General features: G+C 55.4%; 2 protein-coding genes across 5 annotated transcripts; both read right to left on the bottom strand.

The window, feature by feature from the left end:
- Positions 1–447: 447 nt before the first annotated feature.
- slc35e3 (solute carrier family 35 member E3) lies at positions 448–5,775 on the bottom strand. Of its 2 annotated transcripts, none has more exons than XM_080518041.1 (8): positions 5,340–5,775; positions 3,395–3,815; positions 3,209–3,319; positions 2,514–2,573; positions 1,386–1,484; positions 1,227–1,309; positions 1,059–1,143; positions 448–907 (listed from the first exon to the last, which is right to left on the bottom strand). In XM_080518041.1, exons 2-8 carry the CDS (start codon positions 3,782–3,784, stop codon positions 806–808), a joined length of 930 nt encoding a protein of 309 aa, XP_080374167.1. In that variant the 5' UTR covers positions 3,785–3,815; positions 5,340–5,775; the 3' UTR covers positions 448–805. The 2 variants fall into 2 exon arrangements, with proteins under 2 accessions (XP_080374167.1, XP_080374166.1); XM_080518040.1 differs by having other exon boundaries at positions 5,380–5,775.
- Positions 5,776–6,618: 843 nt separating this feature from the next.
- On the bottom strand, positions 6,619–17,563 carry nup107 (nucleoporin 107). 3 transcript variants are annotated; one of them, XM_080518640.1, is made up of 27 exons: positions 17,509–17,563; positions 16,386–16,468; positions 16,213–16,299; positions 15,998–16,092; positions 15,665–15,800; positions 15,334–15,437; positions 14,965–15,080; positions 14,838–14,886; positions 14,649–14,720; positions 14,369–14,457; positions 14,206–14,281; positions 14,008–14,121; positions 13,833–13,923; positions 13,682–13,761; positions 13,406–13,465; positions 12,499–12,644; positions 12,020–12,068; positions 10,410–10,479; positions 10,194–10,309; positions 9,831–10,020; positions 9,653–9,759; positions 8,294–8,396; positions 8,063–8,223; positions 7,876–8,001; positions 7,685–7,798; positions 7,139–7,306; positions 6,619–6,786 (listed from the first exon to the last, which is right to left on the bottom strand). In XM_080518640.1, the coding sequence occupies exons 1-27, from the start codon at positions 17,514–17,516 to the stop codon at positions 6,679–6,681; spliced, it is 2,718 nt and encodes a 905-aa protein (XP_080374766.1). In that variant the 5' UTR covers positions 17,517–17,563; the 3' UTR covers positions 6,619–6,678. The 3 variants fall into 3 exon arrangements, with proteins under 3 accessions (XP_080374766.1, XP_080374764.1, XP_080374765.1); XM_080518638.1 differs by having other exon boundaries at positions 14,649–14,886; XM_080518639.1 differs by having other exon boundaries at positions 13,406–13,459; positions 14,649–14,886.
- Positions 17,564–18,066: the final 503 nt, after the last annotated feature.

Here is an 18,066-nt window from a genome sequence, read left to right as displayed (position 1 = left end):
TCTCTCGGGTTCGGTGAGATGATGAAAACCTGCAGTTTGCAGTCTGAGCGCCGTGGCCACGCCCCCCAGGACACTGCTGGTGTTGTTTAGTGTCGTCACACAAAGTGACAGTGTATTTTAGGACACCGGGGGCGTCGGTCCGTTTCCTGATCAGAGTTTAATCGAGAACTTGGTCACAAGCTGCTGAACAGGAAACGACTCACTGCACCCCCTAGTGGTACAAAGTAGGATCGGGCCAATCAGACTGGAGAGCTTGAGCTTCAAAGCGTTTTAGGTTTGCTTTTATCTAAAGACGTTGAAAGGAAAACATCTTGACCGACGGCGTGGAAAACATCTGCGTCAGCCCGATGTGGATTGGCGACGTGGTGAAGCGTTTCCGCCGCTCGCCGTCTGCGGGCGTCGGACCTCAAGAGTCTGTGGAGGAAGAAGAACCACTGCAGGTCTGGAGGGTCCAAAACGTCTTTAATGTTTGACTTTCACAAACGGGAAACGAGAAGCGGCGTTTCGGTTTGACGTGTCAGGAAGCCGTCAGGCCGGTGGACACGTCCCCCGTCCACAAGACGTCCGTCTCCTGGGAGCCGGCGGGACTGAGGTTTGCCCTGCAGTCCTGCCGGTGTCCTGGGCCGTGGATCCGGTCCCACGACCGGAGCTTCAGGGATCTGAGGACAATCCTTCCTACAAAAATACTTGTCATAGAAATGTACAAAAATATAGAAAGACGTTTCTTCACCCGGCGACACTGGTGGGGACCGAGTCTGGGTGGACCGGACCCCTAATGGTCCTCGGTCCGGTCCGGTCCACAGTCCTACGGTCTCTGAGCCAGGCGACTCTTGCTCTCCTCCTGCTCCGCCAGCTTGAAGTGGGTGTAGGACAGGATCCCTACCAGGGTGCAGAGGATCCCCAAGGCCTGAGGGGGACATGGGACCGGATTCAGAGGGGGACACGGGACAGGGTTCAGACGGGGACACGGGACAGGGTTCAGAGGGGGACAGGGTTCAGGATTCAGAAGAAGCAGGACTGTTGGGGAGGAGTTAGTAGGGTCCATCACCGAGACTCACCTGGTTGAGGGACAGCGGGTCGTGGAAGAGCAGGTACCCTCCAATCAGAGTGATGCAGAACTTAAAATGACCAAACATGTTGTAGCTGCAAATGGAGTCAAGAGAACAACTCTAGAACCGGCTCAGGAACCAGGAAGACGGTCTGGTTGGACCGCAGGGACAGGATACGTGACGGCCGAGGTGTTTCCAATGATCCAGTAGATGGACAGGTTGACCAGGAACGCCACCAGGCCGGACAGCAGGACGGTCAACTAGAGTAGAGGACGACACGTTACCCAACCGGTCCGGCAGCCGGCGCCGGAACCGAGGCCGAGTGGCGGGTCTGACCAGAGCCGGCAGGGACCAGGGTCCGAAGATTCCTCCGTCTCCCGTCAGGGGCTCGAACACCGGGACCACACCGAGCAGGAAGGCCGAAGACAGCGGAGCCTGCAGGAACAGGAACCGAGTTAACGCCTCGGTCCGCCAGGCGTAACAGGAACAGGAACCGAGTTAACGCCTCGGTCCGCCAGTCGTAACAGGAACCGAGTTAACGCCTCGGTCCGCCAGGCGTAACAGGAACAGGAACCGAGTTAACGCCTCGGTCCGTCAGTCGTAACAGGAACCGAGTTAACGCCTCGGTCCGCCAGGCGTAACAGGAACAGGAACCGAGTTAACGCCTCGGTCCGCCAGTCGTAACAGGAACCGAGTTAACGCCTCGGTCCGCCAGGCGTAACAGGAACCGAGTTAACGCCTCGGTCCGTCAGGCGTAACAGGAACTGAGTTAACGCCTCGGTCCGCCAGTCGTAACAGGAACAGGAACCCGTTACCCAGCAGTCTGGAGAACAGCCGAGGCCTCGGCCCCGTTTCGTCACGTTTGTTTGTACCACCGTCAAGATTCACCCAGATCCTTCATGAAGACCAGAAACACCCGACCAGACCGAGCTGAAACCTCAAATCTTGTCGTTCGCAGGTCAAGGAAACATCTGGAGGAAACTAAAGTACCAAAGAAGTAAAGTACCAAGTCAGGCTGCGTAGACTTTAACTGACGAGACCAGTGAGACCAGGGACTGTTGTGGACTTTCTATAACATCCGCAGGTCAAATCCAACGTGTCAAACGTTGAGCAACAAGTCCTGAGTCGTGACCTGAAACCTGAACCGGAGGAAACAGGAAATGAAGTCTAAAGTCCAGGAAATGTCTCGGTAACAAAGTCCAGTCGGTCATAAAGCAACGAAGGACTTGATCTGAAGACATCGGACATGAAAACGACCTTCGATCATCAATAATCATCAAACGTCTCCAGACGGTCTCCGATTTCAAGATCAAACTACTTCAGCTGTGAAGAACCGACGGCTTCCATCAGCAGTTCCTCCAGATGTGGACTCACCTGGTAGAACCGCTCCAGATGTGGACTCACCTGGTAGAACCGCTCCAGATGTGGACTCACCTGGTAGAACCGCTCCAGATGTGGACTCACCTGGTAGTACAGCAGCTGCATGGAGTTCACCTGGAGTTCGTGTTGTTTGGCTCCAACCCACTGAGAAGAAACAAACTGGTGATTTATATCGTTTCTTCATCTCAGGAATCTTTTTCTGGCGTCAGATCGTTGGTCAGTGGTCAGGTCGTTGGTCAGGTCAGTGGTCAGTGGTCAGGTCGTTGGTCAGGTCAGTGGTCAGTGGTCAGGTCGTTGGTCAGTGGTCAGGTCGTTGGTCAGGTCGTTGGTCAGGTCGTTGGTCAGGTCGTTGGTCAGTGGTCAGGTCAGTGGTCAGGTCGTTGGTCAGGTCGTTGGTCAGGTCGTTGGTCAGTGGTCAGGTCAGTGGTCAGGTCGTTGGTCAGGTCGTTGGTCAGGTCGTTGGTCAGGTCGTTGGTCAGGTCGTTGGTCAGTGGTCAGGTCGTTGGGTCAGTGGTCAGGTCAGTGGTCAGGTCGTTGGGTCAGTGGTCAGGTCAGTGGTCAGGTCGTTGGGTCAGTGGTCAGGTCGTTGGGTCAGTGGTCAGGTCGTTGGGTCAGTGGTCAGGTCGTTGGTCAGGTCGTTGGGTCAGTGGTCAGGTCAGTGGTCAGGTCGTTGGTCAGGTCGTTGGGTCAGTGGTCAGGTCGTTGGGTCAGTGGTCAGGTCAGTGGTCAGGTCAGTGGTCAGGTCGTTGGTCAGGTCGTCGGGTCGTTGGTTAACTCACCACCTGGTAAAACGACGTGACCACGACACCCAGCGCAGCGAAGACGGTCCCCAGCAGGTTGAAGCGCACGTCGTAGCAGGAGTTCAGGATCACCCCCAGAGTGATGGGCACCTGGGGGGGGGGGGGGACAGGGACCGTCACACACCTGGACCACCGGGACCCCAACCCGGTCTGGGTTCTCCTCACCAGCGTGAGCTTGATCCTGGTGGAGAAGGTCTGGCGGTAGCAGCAGGTCTGGATCAGGACGATGGCGGGCGTGGTCATGGCCTTGGCCAGCTGGTACGTCCCCACGGCGTTGTTCTGCAGCGACAGGTTGGTGAAGACCACGAAGCCGCAGAAGCTGAGCGCTAGCCACACGATGCGGCGCAGCGGCAGGCTCTTGGGCGCGAAGACGTCCATCTGGTGGCAGACCAGGATCCCCAGCCAGGTGACCAGGAAGTGGACCAGGGTCAGGGTCATGTTGGGGAAGCCGTAGTGGACGTAGATCCACTTGTTGATGAAGACGATGCAGATGGAGGCCAGCAGGTTGACCAGCAGCCCGGCCGCGATGCGCCGGTTAGCCGAGAGGGGGGGCATCGTGGCTCCCGGAGGCTTCTGGGACCAGATCCTGCAGACCAACGGGAAACCGGCGAGTTAGTCCTGAAGGGGCCTGGATTAGAGGAACCCAGACCAGGACCTGGATTAGAGGAACCCAGACCAGGACCTGGATTAGAGGAACCCAGACCAGGTTTAGGCTCCAGCAGAAACACAAACAGACCAAGAGGGTCTCGTAGTTCCACACTCGGCCTGAAGGGGGCGTCTGGCCAGCGCTTAGACCTTCTCAGGCTCTCTGCAGGTCCGGCTCCACTCTGGGCTCCAGAACCCTGCAGAACCCTCCAGAACCCTCCAGAACCCTGCAGAACCCTCCAGAACCCTCCAGAACCCTGCAGAACCCTCCAGAACGTTCCATAAGGAACCACTGCTGCTGCCCGGCGTTCTCCACCGTTACTAAAGTTTACTCAGAGGATCCTGGGTAAAGGGGCGGAGCCTGATTGTGACGTCACTGCAGAGAGCCTGTTAAGGCCTTTAGTGAGCATCAGGTGGAACCAGTGGAGCCTCATTCCTCACACACACACCTGGTGACCAGGAGGCGGAGCCACCGCCTGGTACCTGGAGGCGGAGCCACCACCTGGTCACCTGGAGGCGGAGCCACCACCTGGTGACCAGGAGGCGGAGCCACCGCCTGGTACCTGGAGGCGGAGCCACCACCTGGTCACCTGGAGGCGGAGCCACCACCTGGTGACCAGGAGGCGGAGCCACCGCCTGGTACCTGGAGGCGGAGCCACCACCTGGTGACCAGGAGGCGGAGCCACCACCTGGTGACCAGGAGGCGGAGCCACCGCCTGGTACCTGGAGGCGGAGCCACCGCCTGGTGACCAGGAGGCGGAGCCACCACCTGGTCACCAGGAGGCGGAGCCACCACCTGGTCACCACAGAAGACAGTAAAAGACAATAAAAGACAATAAAAAACAATAAAAGACACTAGAAGACAGTAAAAGACACTAGAAGACCGTAGAACACAGTAAAAGACAGTAGAGGACAGTAAAAGACAGCAGAGGACAGTAAAAGACAGTAGAGGACAGTAGAGGACAGTAGAGGACAGTAAAAGACAGTAGAGGACAGTAGAGGACAGAACCTCATCAGTCTTGCTGCAGATGTGAGTTTGTCTTTTCCCGCTAGAATAATAATAATTTGATCATAAATAATAAATTGATCTGATTCAAGACAATCAACAAACTGAATTTAATCTTAAATTACATATTTACAAATAAACAAAAACTACCAATAAAAACAACATGAACAGCGTTAACATGATTCCACATAACAGGCTAGTGGATTATTCATGTTATTATTCATGTTTCATATTATTCATATTATTATTCATGTTTCATGTTATTATTCATGTTTCATATTATTATTAATATTAATGTTTCATATTATTAATATTATTCATGTTTCATGTTATTATTCATGTTTCATATTATTATTAATATTAATGTTTCATGTTATTAATATTATTCATGTTTCATGTCCAGACAGAAGTTTCATGACTAATAAAAATGCAGTTTGTGTTGTTGAAACATTAATTTACCGGATTAATCCTCCGGTTAGTGGAACATCAGGAACTTTACCGGATCGTCAGGTTCTTCTGGTCCGGAGCTCCGCTCGGTCCTCCGGTCCTCCGGTACTGTCCCCGGTCCTCCGGTACTGTCCCCGGTCCTCCGTCACTGTCCCCGGTCCTCCGGTCCTCCGTCACTCTCTCCGGTCCTGTCCCCGGTCCTCTGTCACTGTCCCCGGTCCTCCGGTCCTCCGTCACTCTCTCCGGTCCTGTCCCCGGTCCTCTGTCACTGTCCCCGGTCCTCTGTCACTGTCCCCGGTCCTCCGGTCCTCCGTCACTCTCTCCGGTCCTGTCCCCGGTCCTCTGTCACTGTCCCCGGTCCTCCGGTCCACCGTCACTCTCTCCGGTCCTGTCCCCGGTCCTCCGGTCCTCCGGTCCTCCGGTCCTCCGCTCCCCGCCGTCCAGCTCAGCCGTGACTCAAACGGCTCTTCTTCCGGGTTCCTCCAAGTCTCCTGGCGGGACGCAGCGCCACCTCTGGCCCGGAGGACCTCCTGCAGGACCAGGACCAGGACCAGGACCAGGACCTCCTGCAGGACCAGGACCAGGACCAGGACCTCCTGCAGGACCAGGACCAGGACACTACCTGGTACCTTCCATTACCAGTAAGTTACACTACATGTACTGATCTGAAGTACTTCTGATGACTTTATTGATCCAACAGGATCATGTTGCAACAAACAGGAGCCTGTGATGTCATCACGTGACACACGGGGGCTGTGATGTCATCACGTGACACACGGGGGCTGTGATGTCATCACGTGACACACGGGGGCTGTGATGTCATCACGTGACACACGGGGACTGTGATGTCATCACGTGACACACGGGGCTGTGATGTCATCACGTGACACACGGGGGCTGTGATGTCATCACGTGACACACGGGGACTGTGATGTCATCACGTGACACACGGGGGCTGTGATGTCATCATGTGACACACGGGGGCTGTGATGTCATCAGGTGACACACGGGGGCTGTGATGTCATCACGTGACACACGGGGGCTGTGATGTCATCAGGTGACACACGGGGGCTGTGATGTCATCAGGTGACACACGGGGGCTGTGATGTCATCACGTGACACCCGGGGACTGTGATGTCATCACGTGACACACGGGGGCTGTGATGTCATCACATGACACCCGGGGGCTGTGATGTCATCACGTGACATCACAGTCATCTGATGAACTTTCATGTTTGAAGAAACGACACAAAACCTTTTGATGAAAACTTTTATTATGAAAATTCCACAGAACCAAGAGTGTGTGTGTGTGTGTGTGTGTGTGTGTGTGTGTGTGTGTGTGTGTGTGTGTTCAGGGCTGCAGCTCGTAGCCCAGCGGGTCAGAACCTCGGTCCAGCAGAACCAGAGACGAGTCCCTCAGCTTGTTCAGGAGACGCCTCAAGTCGTCTCTGGAGAAAACCTGGAACACATGGGGGGTCAGGCTGCTGGTGGGGGACCAGGAGGACCAGGAGGACCAGGGGGACCAGAGGAACCAGGAGAACCAGGAGGACCAGGGGGACCAGAGGAACCAGGAGAACCAGGAGGACCAGGAGGACCAGGGGGACCAGGAGAACCAGCAACTTGCACACAGAAGACCTGGGTTGGATTTAAACCAGGATCTTCTCCTGTGAGGCAAGACGCTGGACTCTGGGTCTCCTGGTCTGGGTCTCCTGGTCTGGGTCCACCTGGTCTGGATCCTCTAGTCTGGGTCCACCTGGTCTGGGTCCTGTAGTCTGGGTCCCCTGGTCTTGGTCTAGGTCTAGGTCAGGTACCTGGTAGAGCCGGTGCTGGTCTGAGGACAGGATGTGGGCCAGGCGCAGGGCCTCCTGGTGGCGGGACGTGGTCTGGAGGACACTGAGCAGCAGGAAGCTGAGACGAGGGAGACACAGGGACCGGAGGGCCCCCATCTGGTGGCTCCGCTCACTGTCTGTCTCCGAGTCCTGGAGACAGTGGAGCAGGTTAGGGGGGGACATGTCCCCCTGGAGGTCAGGAGGGGACGTGTCCTCCTGGAGGTCAACAGGATGTGTCCTCCTGACCTCCAGGGGGACACGTCCCACTGGAGGTCAGGAGGGGACGTGTCCCCCTGGAGGTCAGGGGACGTGTCCTCCTGGAGGTCAGGGGACGTGTCCCCCTGGAGGTCAGGAGGGGACGTGTCCTCCTGGAGGTCAACAGGACGTGTCCCCCTGACCTCCAGGGGGACACATCCTCCTTGAGGTCAGGGGACGTGTCCCGCTGGAGGTCAGGAGGGGACGTGTCCTCCTGGAGGTCAGGGGACGTGTCCCCCTGGAGGTCAGGGGACGTGTCCCGCAGTGTCTCACCTGTCTGTTGTCCACCATCCAGCCTCCGTCCACAAACAGCAGGACGTTGTAGATCCGCTCCTTCACGTCTTCAGTCAGGACGTCCAGACGGCAGGACCAGGCCTCCAGGGACGCCTGGGGACGGGGGGACACGGTGCTGAGACCAGGGCAGTGGGGGGGGGACGGGGACAGGGTGTTGCCAATAGACAGACCTGGTACTCCCTGTCCCTCATCTCGTTGGCCACCCTCTCGGTGAACTTGTCCCCGGGGGCCGGCGCCGGCCTCTGGGGGGCGGAGCTACTGTGGCCGAACCAATCACCGAAGGCCTCGTGGGCTTCCTGCGGAGACACACGGGTGAGACGTCCGTCCCCGTCCTCCGAGGGACGTGCGGGGACGGACCAGGTAGGCTCTGATACACAGGTGCTCCCTGACGGCGTTCTCGTCCTGGGCCGGGAGGGGGGCGGCCCGGACCCCCCCGGACCACTGCTGGTACACCTCCCTCATGGAGTCCTCCGGGACCTTGGAGAAGACCGCCTTGGCCGCCTCGTGCTTCTGCAGGGCTGAGAGGACACGGTCAGCGGGGGACCGGGGGGACGCTGTCCCGGGGGGACGCTGGGGGACACTACGTACCCAGGAACCTCCTCATGATGGCGTTGGACTGCTTCAGGGCCTCGGCCCGGTGGGCGGGGTCAAACAACAGCCAATCAATGACCTCGATCTTCCTCTGGTCCTCCTGGACAAGAGGACAACGTAGAGGACAATGTAGAGGACGACGGTGGAGGGACAACACTAGAGGGACAACCATAGATGGACAACGGTAGAGGGACAACGGCAGAGGGACAATGGTAGAGGGACAACGGCAGAGGGACAATGGCAGAGGGACAATGGTAGAGGGACAATGGCAGAGGGACAATGGTAGAGGGACAATGGCAGAGGGACAATGGCAGAGGGACAATGGTAGAGGGACAATGGCAGAGGGACAATGGCAGAGGGACAATGGTAGAGGGACAATGGCAGAGGGACAATGGCAGAGGGACAACACTAGAGAGACAACGGTAGAGGGACAATGGTAGAGGGACAACACTAGAGAGACAATGGTAGAGGGACAACACTAGAGGGACAACTCTAGAGGGACAACACTAGAGGGACAACTCTAGAGAGACAATGGTAGAGGGACAACACTAGAGGGACAACCATAGATGGACAACGGTAGAGGGACAACACTAGAGGGACAACCATAGATGGACAACGGTAGAGGGACAACACTAGAGGGACAATGGCAGAGGGACAATGGCAGAGGGACAATGGCAGAGGGACAACACTAGAGAGACAACGGTAGAGGGACAATGGTAGAGGGACAACACTAGAGAGACAATGGTAGAGGGACAATGGTAGAGGGACAACACTAGAGGGACAACTCTAGAGGGACAACACTAGAGGGACAACTCTAGAGAGACAATGGTAGAGGGACAACACTAGAGGGACAACCATAGAGGGACAACGGTAGAGGGACAATGGCAGAGGGACAACGGTAGAGGGACAATGGCAGAGGGACAACACTAGAGGGACAATGGCAGAGGGACAATGGCAGAGGGACAACGGTAGAGGGACAACGGTAGAGGGACAATGGCAGAGGGACAACACTAGAGGGACAACGGCAGAGGGACAACGGTAGAGGGACAACGGCAGAGGGACAACGGTAGAGGGACAATGGCAGAGGGACAATGGCAGAGGGACAATGGCAGAGGGACAACGGTAGAGGGACAACGGTAGAGGGACAACGGCAGAGGGACAATGGCAGAGGGACAATGGCAGAGGGACAACGGTAGAGGGACAATGGCAGAGGGACAACACTAGAGGGACAATGGTAGAGGGACAACGGTAGAGGGACAACGGCAGAGGGACAATGGCAGAGGGACAACGGTAGAGGGACAATGGTAGAGTTGGTGTAGGACAGGACAGGACAGGACAGGATGGTGTCCCTGGTACCTGGGTGGTCCCCGTCTCCAGGGTGTGGTTGTGGTGCAGGAACAGGTCCTGGTCTGTCCCCCGGACCGTCTCCACCACCAGCTTGGTGACAGCAGCCACGTCCAGACCTGCAGGAGACACTGCAGTGACCACACGTCCCCGTCCCCGTCCCCCCCGTCCCTCGGACCCCCCGTCTCACCGGCCTCCCTGGCCAGCTGCAGGCAGTGTGGGCGGAGCTCCGGCTGGGCCACGCCCCCCAGGAAGGAGGCGTACTGGGCGGTGGCCAGGGGGGGGGGCAGCCGGCCCACGTAGCTGGCCACCAGGGACGTCTGCTGGTCCTGGACCAGGAGGGACACGTAGGACCGCAACACGTCCACACACACCTCCTCCTGCAGGGACATGGACAGGCTGAGGACACACACACACACACACACACACACACACACACACACACACACACACACACACACACACACACACACACACACACACACACACACACACACACACACACACACACACACACACACACACACACACACACACACACACACACACACACCTTCAGCGCCAGGCCCAGAGAGCGGAAGAACAGGACCAGGTGGGTCATGAAGCGCAGCAGGTGGGGGGGGAGGGGCTTAGAGGCCGTCAGCCAATCAGAGAACTCCTCCAACAAACCTGGAGAGAAGAAGAGAGTGAGTGTCCTGCTGAGGAGAGCAGAGGGTGGAGGAGAGGGTGGAGGAGAGGGTGGAGGAGAGGGCGGAGCAGCAGGTCTCACCGTCCAGGTCTCCCAGGATGATGAACTTCTGTATGACGTGGTAGTGCTGCTGCGTCTCCTCCAACACCCGCTGTCAACAACAACAACACCCGCTGTCAACAACAACAACACCCGCTGTCAACAACAACAACACCCGCTGTCAACAACAACAACACCCGCTGTCAACAACAACACCCGCTGTCAACAACAACAACACCCGCTGTCGTCGACAACAACACCCGCTGTCGTCGACAACAACACCCGCTGTCGTCGACAACAACACCCGCTGTCGTCGACAACAACACCCGCTGTCGTCGACAACAACACCCGCTGTCGTCGACAACAACACCCGCTGTCGTCAACAACACCCGCTGTCGTCGACAACAACACCCGCTGTCGTCAACAACACCCGCTGTCGACAACAACACCCGCTGTCGTCGACAACAACACCCGCTGTCGTCGACAACAACACCCGCTGTCGTCGACGACAACACCCGCTGTCGTCGACGACAACACCCGCTGTCGTCGACGACAACACCCGCTGTCGTCGACGACAACACCCGCTGTCGTCGACGACAACACCCGCTGTCGTCGACGACACCACCCGCTGTCGTCGTCGACACCACCCGCTGTCGTCGACAACACCCGCTGTCGTCGACAACACCCGCTGTCGTCGACAACAACAAGCTGTCAACAACAACAACACCCACTGTCAACAACAACAACACCCGCTGTCAACAACAACAACACCCGCTGTCAACAACAACAACACCCGCTGTCAACAACAACAACACCCGCTGTCAACAACAACAACACCCGCTGTCAACAACAACAACACCCGCTGTCAACAACAACACCCGCTGTCAACAACAACAACACCCGCTGTCAACAACAACAACACCCGCTGTCAACAACAACAACACCCGCTGTCAACAACAACAACACCCGCTGTCAACAACAACAACACCCGCTGTCAACAACAACAACACCCGCTGTCGACAACAACAACACCCGCTGTCAACAACAACAACACCCGCTGTCAACAACAACAACACCCGCTGTCGTCGACAACAACACCCGCTGTCGTCGACAACAACACCCGCTGTCGTCAACAACACCCGCTGTCGTCGACAACAACACCCGCTGTCGTCGACAACAACACCCGCTGTCGTCAACAACAACACCCGCTGTCGTCAACAACACCCGCTGTCGACAACAACACCCGCTGTCGACAACAACACCCGCTGTCGTCGACAACAACACCCGCTGTCGACAACAACACCCGCTGTCGACAACAACACCCGCTGTCGTCGACAACAACACCCGCTGTCGTCGACAACAACACCCGCTGTCGTCGACTACAACACCCGCTGTCGTCGACAACAACACCCGCTGTCGTCGTCGACAACACCCGCTGTCGTCGACAACACCCGCTGTCAACAACAACACCCGCTGTCAACAACAACAACACCCGCTGTCAACAACAACAAGCTGTCAACAACAACACCCACTGTCAACAACAACAACACCCGCTGTCAACAACAACAACACCCGCTGTCAACAACAACAACACCCGCTGTCAACAACAAACAACAACCCCCACCACCCGTCAGCACTCCTCTGGTTCTCACCTTTGACTCTGAAGCCTGAAGCTCCTCAAACACCCTGTCCATCGTCCAGCTGCAGGGGACACACAAGACATTCTGTGACGACAGCAGGACAGTAGGGTAGGACAGTAGGGTAGCAGGACAGTAGGATAGTAGGACAATAGGACAGTAAGACAATAGGACAGCAGGACAGTAGAATAGCAGGACAATAGGACAGGACAGTAGGACATAAGGACATAAGGACAGTAGGACATCAGGACATAAGGACAGTAGGACATCAGGACATAAGGACAATAGGACATAAGGACAGTAGAATAGCAGGACAATAGGACAGGACATAAGGACAGTAGGACAATAGGACATAAGGACAGTAGAATAGCAGGACAGTAGAATAGCAGGACAATAGGACAGGACATAAGGACAGTAGGACATCAGGACAGTAGGACAGCAGGACAGTAGGACAGTAGGACAGTAGGACATCAGGACAGTAGGGACGGTCGTACTTGGCCTCCAGGTACTCCCGAGGCAGCGTGTCCACCTCCTGGTGGGACATCCCTGAAGACATCAGCTCCTTCTCCACCAGGGAGTCCACCATCACCCGGAAGTAGGCCCACACACTGTCCTCCCACGTCTCACACACCGCCAGCAGCTACCGGGGGGGACAGGGACGGGGGACACCATTTCATTTCTACATATCTACACTGTATAGTGTGTGTGTGTGTGTGTGTGTGTGTGTGTGTGTGTGTGTGTGTGTGTGTGTGTGTGTGTGTGTGTGTGTGTGTGTGTAGAGCTGAATCCCCCTGCAGCTCCTGTGTTCAGCTGAACTTGATCAACGATAAACATTAAAACTGTTTCAGCTCTTTCGCCTGTTTTATGTCGTTTCCACGGCAACCACTCCCTGACAACCCTAATCTGTGGAAAACAAAGTGTTTCCATGTCGTCACATGAAAACAGGAAAATTAAATGATGAACATTCTTTTTATACTTCAAATGTTTAGTTTCCTTCAGTAATTCACACTATTTCATCAGGTTTCTCTAACCTGCTTCACTATCATGTTGACCTCTGACCCCTGAGCTGAGGAGGTGACCTCTGACCCCTGAGCTGAGGAGGTGACCTCTGAGCTGAGGAGGTGACCTCTGACCCCTGAGCTGAGGAGGTGACCTCTGAGCTGAGGAGGTGACCTCTGAGCCCTGAGCTGAGGAGGTGACCTCTGACGTGAGGAGGTGACCTCTGACCCCTGAGCTGAGGAGGTGACCTCTGACCCCTGAGGTGAGGAGGTGACCTCTGACCCCTGAGCTGAGGAGGTGACCCCTGAGGTGAGGAGGTGACCTCTGAGGTGAGGAGGTGACCTCTGAGCCCTGAGGTGAGGAGGTGACCTCAGACCTCAGCTGGCCCTCTCAGTGGTTTACCGGCTTCAGGTTCCCACTCAGGCTGGCGTAGACGGCCTTCTCATATCTGTTCAGCTGCTCCTGAAACACACACACACACACACACACACACACACACACACACACACACACACACACACACACACACACACACACACACACACACACACACACACACACACACACACACACACACACACACACACACACACACACACACACACACACACACACACACACACACAGTCAGTGGGTGAAGGCCTCCAGGTTCAGAGTCACTGTGGCCTCCTGCTGCACCTCCTCAGCCATCCTCCAGCAGCAGGCCTTCCAGACCCCCCTCTGGGGGTTCCCCTCCACCGGCTGCAGCTCCAGGCTCCCTACACACACACACACAGGTGTAAAGGAGTGTAAGCAGGCGCTCCGGGGGGGGGGGTTCCTCAGGGGGTACCTGAGGTCATGTTGGGGTCGTGGTAGAGCCTCCAGCCCTCCAGGGTGGCTGCTCTCCAGGCCTGGCCGCAGCGCTTACACAGCCTCTGGGCCTGGAACACACACACACACAGTGAGTGGGGGGCCCTGGGCAGGGGGGGCCCTGGTCAGGGGGGTGCAGACAGACGCTCCAGCACCTCCTCCATCATCCCGGCTCGGATCAGAGTGAACAGGTTCTTCAGCAGGCGGCCGTCGTCCTCCCGGTCCAGGTCGGCCAGGGGGCGCTGCTGCCTCAGGGGGGCGTCGGGGTCCTGGGGGGGGGGGGGGGGGGCAGAGCTGCTGTTCATTGCATCCTCATCTGGCCTGCTGCTTGTTTCCATGGTAACGGGTCTCACCAGCTCAGTGACCAGAGGAACGGTGAAGGTGGCGCCGCTCTTCCTCCTCGTCATCAGGGCGTTGAGTGTGTTCTCCCTGAAACACACACACACACACAGTGCCCATCACCAGTGTGTGTGTGTGTGTGTGTGTGCGTGTGCGAGAGAGAGAGAGGAAACTCACCAACACACATTCTTGGCGTAGTACTCGATATTGTCAGAGAAATCTCCAATCTGGTCCTTGGCGATGCTCTCCAGCCAATCAACAACCAGCTGCAACGAGCCGAGTCAACGAGTCGAGTCAACGAGCCGAGTCAACGAGTCGAGTCAACGAGCCGAGTCAACGAGTCGAGTCAACGAGCCGAGTCAAGGACTCAGTTTGAATAATGAGTCTCACAACTGTTTTTATATCAGATGTGAAAATGAGCAGTGTGTGTGTGTGTGTGTGATGCCTTCAGGGTCACCTGGCTCTGCCGGATGACGGCGTCTCTCTGGAAGAGCTGCTCCACCACCACCATCTCACTCTCACTGGGGACCTGCACACACACGCACACACACACACACACACACACACACACACACACACACACACACACACACACACAGTTCAGTCTGACTGACCCGTCCTCCAGTCCATCACGAGGGACACTCACCACTCCGTCCACCATGGCGTCGTCTTCCAGCGCCGAATGGACCCGGTCCCTGCAGAGCAGACGGGTCAGTGGGGGGGGGGGGGCCACGGGGGGGGGGGGGGGGCGGGGCTGTCACCGTCAGACTCACCTGTAGAGGGCGGCGATGAGCCTCCAGGTGGAGTTCTCCTGCTGCAGCAGCCAGCGCACCCCGGCTGCTTTACTGCTCTGACCGGCCCTGAGGACCAGAGACTGGAGGACGTCCACCTGCACACACACACACACACGCGCACGCGCACACGCGCACGCACACGCACACACACACACACACACACACACACACACACACACACACACACACACACACACACACACACACACTTGACTGACTGATATGGAGCCCAATATTTCAATAGAAGAGTAAACAGCCCCCCCCCACACACACTCTCTCAGACAGACAGACAGACAGACAGACAGACAGACAGACCCCCCCCCCCCCCACACACTCACACACACACACCTTGTCCTGACACAGGGCCTGGTAGTCGTCCAGCAGATCAAACACTGCTGAAGACGAGTGTTTGAGGAGGGAAGCCAGGAATTCTGGGAACAGACTGGCGGCGGCTGCAGGACCAAACCACACAGGAAACTTTCACGTGGACCAGTCTCAGTATTAACATACCTCACTATGTTAGCAGTATTGTTATCAGTATATTAGCAGTATTATTAGCAGTACACTAGCAGTACATTAGACGTTTCCTGAGCCCCTGAAGGGGAAAGGTGTACTGTGAGAGGAGGTAGTGATACTGTGTTGGTGTGGAGCTGCGACGGGGTGCGTTAGCTTCACCCACAGGCGTCTCCCGGGTCGTCCTCCTTCAGCAGGGCGGAGCTCAGGGCGGCCGTGTCGTCTCTCAGGAAGCTGCTGGTCTCCAGACCGGAGACGGGGGACATGTACACACTGTTGGTCCAGTCACTGTCGTCCAGGGTCTACACACACACACACACACACACACACACACAGTATTGGTCATTTCACTGCTAATCAGCCAGTAAAGACGTGAAATCAGAAGGAGTGGCTGGAGAAGTGTGTGTGCGTGTGCGTGTGCGTGTGCGTGCGTGTGTGTGTGTGTGTGTGTGTGTGTGTGTGTGTGTGTGTGTGTGTGTGTGTGTGTGTGTGTGCATACCAGACTGCCGAGTGTGTTCCTGGGTGTGTGAATATATCGCGGCGTTCGAGCTCCTGGAGCCAAAATGGAGGAAACATCTGGAACCCGAGGAGTTACTGAGGAGGAAGAGGAGGAAGAGGAGGTCAGGATTCAGTGAGTGAGAGAGAGAGAGTGAGAGAGTGAGAGAGTGTGTGTGTGTGTGTGTGTGTGTGTGTGTGTGTGCGCGCCAGCCTCACCGGCCTGCCTGTACAGAGCGGCGGGGGTGTTTCTGGTGGAGCGGGCGGGGGTTGCCATGGAGACGGCGGGGCTGCTGGGCGAGGGGACTGAGACGGTGGATGAGGACAACAGAACTGAGGACATGTGAGACAAGAGACACCTGGGGGACAAACAGGAAGCTGCAGCAGGATACAGGCCACCTTCTTCCTGCGGCGGCGAGCCGCCACCGTCACCTCGTCGTCCCGGACCACCGGGGACGGCAGCTCAGTCTGACCCCTGGGGGGGGGCGGGGCGGGGGCGGGGGGGGCACAAACCACAACAATTGGAATACAATTAAAACCACCCCATCAAATGTTGAAACTTACCTGATAGATATAATAACACAACACATCTTATATTTATAACTTATATTATATCATATATTGCATGTACATATACATATATTTATACATGTGCAAGTACACTATTACTATTGGTATTATTACTGATATATATATATATATTGTTATATTATTGCTACCATGATTAGTAGTACTATGCACTATTTCACACAGTTATCTGTATTATTGTTATTATTATTATATAATGGTTTCTCCTCACTTATCTATTGATTCCTTCACACCTTTCATTCTTTCTGACGGTTTGAATCCACATGACACTTTTCTAAACTGTGTTGTTCGACTGTCAAGCCTTCTGTGTTTCTTCTGTCCTGTGAAAACGTGTTTTCCTCTCAAGGCGGTAGAACAAGCTGGACATTTTATAAACTGAGTGAAACCTTCAGGCTGGTTCACTTCTTTTAACATCAAATATGTGATTTAGTCACTTCTTGGCTTGACGTTTTTAAACCTGGAGCTCAACTTCAACAGCAGACGAGCAAACTTAATGCAATAAACGCTTCAATGTTGGACTTGTCGGTAACAGACAGCCGCTTTCAATGAGGACGATAACATGAAATTAATTCTGGGTTTAACGACTCGAAGATGACTTGAAGATGTCAACATTAGCCGTTAGCCTGCTAGCCGCTCTATTCATTTTAAACGGCACTGTTAGCACAGTTAGCCTGCTAGCCTCTCCATTCATGTTAAATGGCACAGTTAGCACAGCTAGCACAGTTAGCCTGCTAGCCTCTTCATTCATTTTAAACGGCACTGTTAGCACACTTAGCACAGCAAGCAGCCTCGGCCACCAGCAGCGCGGTCAAACAACCGGAAGTGGATCATTCCGCTCCACGGCGGTCAGACGGAGAGACGAACAGCGCGCTGCGGGCCGCAATGTTCAGTTGAACACTTTACTTGACGTGTGAAGGAGGATTTTACCAGTCCATGTTGGCGCTGTCAGTTCCCGCGTCACGAGGTTCAACGGGGACGCTCGTCTTCTTCTTCTTCTTCTACTTCGTCTCTTCTTCTTCTTCTTCTTCTTCTGAAACACGAGGGACACTGAAGGCCGGGGCGCTGTGCTGCTCCTGGTGGCTCAATGTGATACTGCATTTGATTTTTTTTAAAAAATATGTTCAATTCGATCAGTTGATTTCTTCACTGTTTAATTCAAAATGTATGCAATGAAAACTGAAGGCCACATTTGGTCACTTGTTTCAGATTAAACACGTTTATTGCTGCATTGGTCACAAGACTCTTATCATAAAATTAAACAAGTTAAACCAAAAGCAAATACACATATTTTAATGGAACGTTAAATGAAGTAAATACATCAACTACTTCTCTAAACATTTCCGACATGAACCTTTCTGGACAACAGAGCTCAAGGTGGAAGGAGCTGAAGCAGTTTCCTGACGTGCAGAGGGTTCAGTCCTTGATGGTGAAATCCACACTCCCCTGGTCCAGCGCTTCCTGGAAGCTTGATGGGCAAAAATTAAA

This window comes from Blennius ocellaris (genome assembly GCF_963422515.1).
Source record: "Blennius ocellaris genome assembly, chromosome: 22".
Classification (NCBI taxonomy): Eukaryota; Metazoa; Chordata; class Actinopteri; order Blenniiformes; family Blenniidae; genus Blennius; species Blennius ocellaris.
Note: the sequence above shows the minus strand (reverse complement) of the source record. Positions and strands in the feature narration are given on the sequence as shown.